This window comes from Triticum aestivum, chromosome 1B (genome assembly GCF_018294505.1).
Source record: "Triticum aestivum cultivar Chinese Spring chromosome 1B, IWGSC CS RefSeq v2.1, whole genome shotgun sequence".
Taxonomy (NCBI): domain Eukaryota; kingdom Viridiplantae; phylum Streptophyta; class Magnoliopsida; order Poales; family Poaceae; genus Triticum; species Triticum aestivum.
In genome coordinates, this window is record NC_057795.1 from 23,432,141 (window position 1) to 23,440,735 (window position 8,595).

Sequence of the window (8,595 nt, forward strand, 5' to 3'; positions counted from 1 at the left end):
TGAATGGGCAATAGTTCATTCTAAGTCCTTCGCAAATTGAATCACCATTCTGACATTGGTCGTGCAACCCAACCCATATTTCGGGCGCACCTTTCAACCAATGTTTAATTGTGTATGTTTTCCTCGAGCTTACTTCCTTATATCATTTGATCTGACAAATGTTATCTCCTTGTTCACTTAATTGTGGAAATCCATCTTTTGGAAATCTCGAAGAATTGTCGTTGAGTTCATCATCCACCTCCTTGTCCTCTTCTGGGGATAATGATGAACTCTTGTTAACGGAAATCACTTCATGGTTCATTTCCCGAGAATCTTACAGTGTCATCCCGTCAATTGGTGTTGCACCTTTCTTCTCAGGCATCATGAGCCTGAGGTATCCTGACACCAATCATACCTGAATCTCCGTCAGATATGATGGTTAGGACAACTTTCCAAGAGTTATAACATTGGTCCTTTGATGACCTGGTAACATGATGTCATGCCTAGCACCCCCCCCTGGGTGGAGGACCTATTATTGTAGTATCCTTTTTAGCAAGTTTAGCCATTCTTCCCTGAGGAAATTGTAAGACTTATCCTACCAGTTGTTCCTAATGGATCCTTCCTATATCTAAAGTCTGACCTTTTGCTCGAAGACCATGTCAATGCTATCTCGAAGCATGTCTATGGTACTCCAAATTTTCAACAAGAACATTTGAAGCCCAATGATAAATGTTTCCTGCTCAATTATCCAAACACCGTTGTATGGGTAATATCATGAAATTTCTCTCCCCTACCTAAGGAGTTTTCTACATAATATCCTGTCATGGATATCATGCTCTGCTTGTCCTTGGGAAGGATATACCCCTGATATACGTGTTTAAGCACATTTTCCTTCCCGTTGTTTTGTTCAAACTTACTTGTAAACTACTTAACCGAGCAGTGGTAATCCCCTGCTTAGGTAAACACCTCAGTGTACCTTCCTGTCTGGTGTAACCCTGTTTCTACTGTTGATAACTTTCGGTAACCGCCGATGGACGAGAACTTTGCCTATTGGTCCGCCTCGTTCAACGAGCAGGAAAATGGTTCTCTTCGTCCCTCGCCCCTGGTACCGACATTGTGCTGACATAACTGATAGGCTACCCTCTGACATGCCTTGCTATTGTGACCGTGCGAGATGTCACCGCTCCTATTTTTAACCCACATGGTGGGCCCATGACCCACAATTCCACAGGATCGAAACCTGACTCTCCTGTACACCCCCTGTTCCCAAAGTTATTCCTCACGCGTGGCCTCGTGTGTAATTCACGAGCCACCTTCCGATGAGATCATCAATCTGGTATCAGACGCAATACTTATTCCCATTGCTCTGAACCCCTTTCACACTTCGCTTCAGGCAACGAACGATTGCCTATGCGCTTGAAACTTCTATTTGGCACCTTCTTGCTTTGCTCTCGATATTGTCTTAAATTTCAATTCGAGAGTTACTTTCCGTCACCTTCCTCGTTGTTGTCTACCAGATAATCAACCCTGCAGAGATCCATTCTTCGGTATACCCCCTTAATCTTTCGTTAGTACAATGAAATTTCCGAAGAAAGGATGATGACTTCATCATGATGGCCTGAAGCAGAGAAAGGAAGACATCAATATAATGGGTCGACCTCTTCGAGAAGAGCAACCAAGACTGAGAAGATCCGTTAGCATTTCGTAATTAGATCCCTCCCCCCTTACTCCTGCTCCTAAATCTCGGGACGAGATTTCTTGTAGTGGAGGAGAATTGTGACGTCCGGATAATTAAGCTACAGTAATTCTCTGTTAATGATGCCACGTCACTTCGATTACTATCGGTAATCTCGCGTTAGTTCAGAACCGATTCAAATTCAGACCTTTATTAAAGTCAAAACAATTTAAGTTTTCAAAAGTCAAAACTAAGTTGTTCCTAATGTGTCAAATAGTCCATAATAAATGTTGGTGAAGAAATCATCTTTGAATAAAATACTTAAATGCACTAAATAAACTAAAACGGCGATAAAACAATTATTAAAAATGCTTTTAAAATAATAAGCAAATGCAAAAATACTTAATTTAAAGTGCCAAAAAAATTTGGGGTTGTGACCTATTTAATAACACCAAGTTAGTTGTCGCTTTTAGATTTTATAAAACAAAAATAAAAGAAAACAGAAAAGTAATAGAATATTAAAAAAAAAACAGAACAAACAAAAAAGGGAAAAGAAACACCCCCCTGCTGGGCCTCAGCCCAGCTGGCCATTGGGCTAACCAGGCCGGCCCAGCCGGCGCCCCACTCCCCTCCTCCTTATCCCCCACCCCGATCGAACCCTAGGGCAACCCCCCCCCACTTCCCCCATCGATCCAGATCTGGATCGGGATCATCCCCGTTGCCCCGCACGAACCCCCCACTCCTCCTGCACGAAACCCCACTCCTCGTGACCGAGACACCCACCCTCTCCCGTTCTCCAGCGTCGCCAAGCACCCCGCGCCCGACGCCCCGCCACCACGCCACTAGATGGACGCCTCGCCACCTCGCCGCTGGATGGACGCCCCGCCGCCTACCGTCGACGCTCGCCTCCCCGACCTCCTCCCCGGCGGACTCCGTCGAGCCTCGCCGGCGAACCCCTGCATCGGGGGTGAGCGAAACTCCCCTCTCCTTTCTGTCTCCCTCGAACGTGCGTCCCTAGTCCGTCGCCGCGGCCGCCGCACTCGGCGCACGCCCCTGACCATCGCCCTGTGCGCGCGCCGCCCGTGCTCACCGCGGCCTAGCCTCGCCCGGCGTGCCGTCACGCGCAACCGCAGCCGCGCCGAGCCGCACCTGTAGTGCTGCTCCTTCCCGGAGCGCTCGCACCTGCCGTGGCCCGCACCACCGCAGCCCCCTGCTGCCTCCGACGCAACCACCATCGCCCCGCTCGCTGTCTCTACTCGAGACCGCCCGCGACGACCCCGCTGGCCACCGCGGCCATCTGCGCCAGCCTCCCGCTCCAGTTCCTCCCCTCCGCCGCTTCCCCTGACCGGCGTCATGGGCGCCGGCGGCCGTACCGATGGCCTCGACCGAAGCAGCGCTCTGATTCGCCCATAGTCGGGCGCGCCCGTTACCACCACCAATACCCGTCGCCCGACCCACCATAGGCCATTGGGCCTATGGCACGAGGGGCCCACAGCCCGAGAACGAAAAAATAAAAAAAAAATTTAATTAATTAATTAATTAACTAAATTAATTAACTTAATTAACCTTAATTAATTAATCTAATTAACCTGTTAGCTTAATAAAACAGTAATTAGTTTAACTAAATCCTAATTAACCTAACAGAGTATGACAGGTGGGTCCCATTGGACCCACGCGTCAGTTTGACCCAGTCAACCCCTGTTGACTGCTGATGTCAGCATGACGTCATGCTGACGTCATAAATCCATTTTCCGAATTAATTAAATAATTAAATAAATTCCAGAAATTAATAAAATCTTTAGAAAATCATATCTTTTAATCCGTAACTCGGATTAAAATATTTTCAACATGAAAGTTGCTCAGAACGACGAGACGAATCCGGATACGCAGTCTGTTCGTCCGCCACACACCCCTAACCTATCGAACCCGCAACTTTCCCCCTCCGGCTCCTCTGCCCGAAAACACGAAACACCGGGGATATTTTCCCGAATGTTTCCCCCCCTTAACCGGTACCACCTCATACCACGCTAGGGCACGCCTAGCATCGTTACTTGTCTTGTCATGCATCGAAATGCATCTGTTTACATGGTATTCATTGTTTCTTCCCCCCTCTTCTCTCTGGTAGACTACGAGACCGACGCTGCTGCTGCCCAGCTCGACTACGGAGTTGACGACCCCTCTCTCTTGCCAGAGCAACCAGGCAAGCCCCCCCCTTGATCACCAGATATCGCCTACTCTTCTCTATATTGCTTGCATTAGAGTAGTGTAGCATGTTACTGCTTTTCGTTAATCCTATTCTGATGCATAGCCTGTCATTGCTGCTACAGTCATTGATACCTTACCCGCAATCCTAAATGCTTAGTATAGGATGCTAGTGTTCCATTAGTGGCCCTACACTCTTGTCCGTCTGCCATGCTATACTACTGGGCTGTGATCACTTCGGGAGGTGATCACGGGCATATACGATATACTTTACATAGTTACATCATCTGTGATACTGTTCGGAGTTGGGGGCTGAAGGGGCAGGTGGCTCCATCCCGGTAGAGGTGGGACTGGGTTCCCGACGGCCCCCGACTGTTACTTTGTTGCGGAGCGACAGGGCAGGTTGAGACCACCTAGGAGACAGGTGGGCCTGATCCTGTTCGGCGTTCGCGGATACTTAACACGCTTAACGAGATCTTGGTATTTGATCTGAGTCTGGCTACGAGCCTATACGCACTAACCATCTACGTGGGAGTAGTTATGGGTATCCCGACGTCGTGGTATCAGCCGAAGCACTTCGTGACGTCAGCGACTGAGCGGCGCGCGCCGGGTTGGACTGCGTTAACGCAACTTCCTTTGTAATGGATGTTGCTAGGTCTGCTCACCGGCCGCGTACGCAACGTGCAGGTGTGCTCAGGGCGATGGGCCCAGACCCCTGCGCGCTTAGGTTTAGACCGGCGTGCTGGCCTCTCCGTTGAGCCTAGGTGGGGCTGCGACGTGTTGATCTTCCGCGGCCGGGCATGACCCAGGAAAGTGTGTCCGGCCAAATGGGATCGAGCGTGTTGGGTTATGTGGTGCACCCCTGCAGGGAAGTTAATCTATTCGAATAGCCGTGATCTTCGGTAACAGGACGACTTGGAGTTGTACCTTGACCTTATGACAACTAGAACAGGATACTTAATAAAACACACCCTTCCAAGTTCCACAGACAACCCGGTGATCGCTTTTCTACAGGGCGACGAGGAGAGGATCGCCGGGTAGGATTATGCTATGCGATGCGACTGGAGATGCGCTTGGAGATGCTACCTGGATATGCTACTTGGAGATGCTACTTGGAGGACTTCAATCTACTCTCTTCTACATGCTGCAAGACGGAGGCTGCCAGAAGCGTAGTCTTCGACAGGATTAGCTACCCCCCTCTTATTCTGGCATTCTGCAGTTCAGTCCACTGATATGGCCTCCTTACACATATACCCATGCATATGTAGTGTAGTTCCTTGCTTGCGAGTACTTTGGATGAGTACTCACGGTTGCTTTCTCCCCCCTTTTTCCCCTTTTCCTTTCTTTCTGGTTGTCGCAACCAGATGCTGGAGTTCAGGAGCCAGACGCCACCGTCGACGACGACCCCTACTACACCGGAGGTGCCCCTACTACGTGCAGCCCGCTGACGATGACCAGGAGTAGTTAGGAGGATCCCAGGCAGGAGGCCTGCGCCTCTTTCGATCTGTATGCCGGTTTGTGCTAGCCTTCTTAAGGCAAACTTGTTTAACTTATGTCTGTACTCAGTTATTGTTGCTTCCGCTGACTCGTCTATGATCGAGCACTTGTATTCGAGCCCTCGAGGCCCCTGGCTTGTATTATGATGCTTGTATGACTTAATTTATTTGTAGAGTTGTGTTGTGATATCTTCCCGTGAGTCCCTGATCTTGATCGTACACATTTGCGTGCATGATTAGTGTACGGTCAAATCGGGGGCGTCTCACCCTCGAGGCATGCAGCAAACCCGAATCGCCCCACAATACCTCCAATGAGGTAAGAAGCCTGCGAGCACCGTTGTTGATGGTTCAGGCAAAGGCCGAACCAAGCTTTCGCTGGCAAAAGCACACCAATCCCCCGCTGGACCGTTAGATCCACCTCCACCGTCATCCATGGGTGATGTCCCTGCCATCGGGATACCTCACAACCAAAGCCGTTGTGGTGTTACAGTCTCCTGAACCGTCGCCCTGTGTGGGTGAGCCATCTACAGCGGAGGAGCCCTCACCGCTGCAATACCGATGCCGGACAAGCCACATGCCTAGGACACCCATGCAGATCTTTGCCGCATGCATCCCGGAGCAACGGCGGTGGAAGACCCCGGCGCCATATCTGGACCTGTCGCCCCCGTCCATGGCAGCCACGCGACAACGTCGGGAGGAGACGAGAAGGTGGAGAGGAGAGGGTGGCCGATTGATCTGAGGTGCGGGCTCGAAGATGGGCGCTTGTGGCGGCGGCGCTGGGTTTACGAGAGGAGCGCTTTGGACCAGAAAATAAAATCTTCGTCTTATTTCTCTATATAGTTTGTCTTCAAGGCATGGTGTATTTAATTTTCCAAACAATAGAAGTTAAAACTTGATAGCATATTTCATCCAAAGTCAGTCTTGGCAAAACAAGAAATAGAAAATGATGCATGACCTTTCTTCTTTCTGAGGGCTGATACATTTACATGATACTGTTCCGCCCCACAAGTATAGTTTATCCAAATCAAAAGGTCGGTTGAAGAAAATAATTACAAAAACAAACACATTTGTTGGTCCTTAAGGGTATGGAACCAACATGCTAGTCCTCCGGCACTATAAATAGCACCCCTAGACTTGAAAATAAAAGGAATGACCATGCCCATGATCAGTAACAAGGAATAACAAGGAGTGATCATGAATAGGATGTGAAGGATTATTTTATTGAACCTGTGAAGTAATTACATGGAAGATTCATGACAATATTATTCCCAACATGTCATACCACTACTACTGAATTGCCCATAAAGAAAATATAATATGCAATATGTTAATCAAGGAAACATGATTCTGCAGTTTAGCAATGCACAATTCAAACAATCTTTATGGTCTTCACATATATTTAAGATACGAGCTGAATTAAATGTACAATAGAGTGCAATACATTTCTTACACAGAACAACTAACATGGAGCATATGAATACTATAGTATCCTATATGCTTTATGTCCATGTGTTATTTCAGATATAAAACTTCACCGGATCCATGACATAACTTATCACATAGTTACAAGATAACGTTTTGTGCATTGAAACGGTTTAAATGTCAAAGTATTGGACGAAGCTACCAGTTGCAATGCTCTGCATAGAATGGAAACAATAAGTGCAATATTAGCATGCCATCTTCTGACAAAACTATAATAATAATAATAATAATAATAATAATAATAATAATAATAATAATAATAATAATAATAATAATAATAATAATAATAATAATAATAATGATAAGTACAAGAATCGAAATGTTAAAGATTCTCTCAAGTATGTCAAGGAGCAAGTACAAAACACTTACAACTGTTGGAATGAAGGCAGTAATATTAAGTTCTCTATAGCTCTCCACGTTTGGAGTCCCTTTGACTATTGCAAACTGGATGATACCTTGTGCCATCGCTAGTTCATTGGTCCCGCCAACAATTGCCCAAACTCCATTTGGAGGAGTCATCCCCATAACTTGAAATGTTGAACCAGTAAACCTATTTCATGAATCACTTGGAAGTTAAACAAAAGGCGGCACTCAACATTTTAATAATTGCATCTGAGTTGAGTCAAATTAGAACTATAATCAGTGTTAAAAATACGATAAGTAACATAGATATTATCCAGTGATTTAGAACAAATATATTACGTACCGTCCCTGCTGGAATATCATACTGAAATGGGAGAAATCTCCAGCATTGACCTGGTCAGCCTGGACATGGGTTCCTTTGGCACGACCAATAATTTTGGCGTCCGGTGCAGGTGCATCAAGTAGAGTATAATCAAAAGCAACCGTCCTACCAAACTCTATAGGGGGAGTAGACTTAAACACAACTTCTTGGTTGTGGGTTGGTCCGGACACCACCTGGTGCAAATACATCTGCATTTTTATCTCACTTTCACAATGAGTGGGACATGCAAAGAAGGGATGGGCTATTGAAAGCATCAGAATGGAGACAAAGAGGGAGGCTAGGGCAAGTCTAGGGTCAGCCATTGCTAGGATTGTTGGCTCCCAAAGAGAAGACCACTATACTTGAATCTGTGTTTCTCTTGTGTGGGTTGAGAGACATGCCTCGAGTAGGAGTGGTATTTATAGGGTCCAGTAGCCAAGACCCGCATGGAGGCTGGTCAATTTCTTGTATTATTTTGGTTGCTTGTCCTTTCGATGTAGGAAGGGATGTACTATTGCAATGATGTTGTTTTGGACCGTATGCATGTGAACCATATAGAGAGGAATAATGTGCCACTAGTAACAGCTGCATTTATTTATTTATTTATTGCTAAGTTATCACGTGAATATGCCAGAAAGTTTGACAATGTCAGACTTTTTAACAATAAATTATCCAACTATTTGACGGACCATAAAGCTACTAGGATAGTGCATTGTTTGAGCATGCACCACCTTATCTCGACCTTCAAGTTTCACGTCAAGGTCTGTGCTACTTCTATATAGAAATTTCTCTTTTTTTATCTCAAACAAGAATACGCATGACACTGGTAGAAAAAGAGGCTTCCGTCCAGCCCCATTAGTCGCGAAACTGTAGGAACCGCGACTAATGAAGTCTTTAGTCGCGGTTCGGCAGACGAACCGCGACCAAAGGCCTGGGCCCAGGGCGCTCGGTGGCCAGCTGGTGCACGTGAGGGGCTTTAGTCGCGGTTGGCCAGGCCAACCGCGACTAAAGGTGCCCAAAGGCCTTTAGTCGCGGTT

General features: G+C 46.9%; 1 protein-coding gene across 1 annotated transcript; it reads right to left on the reverse strand.

Moving 5' to 3' along the window:
- Window positions 1–6,947: 6,947 nt before the first annotated feature.
- Window positions 6,948–7,937, reverse strand: LOC123076134 (pterocarpan synthase 1-like). Its single transcript, XM_044498539.1, has 3 exons — window positions 7,541–7,937; window positions 7,204–7,384; window positions 6,948–6,989 (listed from the first exon to the last, which is right to left on the reverse strand). Exons 1-3 carry the CDS (start codon window positions 7,879–7,881, stop codon window positions 6,948–6,950), a joined length of 564 nt encoding a protein of 187 aa, XP_044354474.1. The 5' UTR covers window positions 7,882–7,937.
- Between the last annotated feature and the right edge of the window lie 658 nt (window positions 7,938–8,595).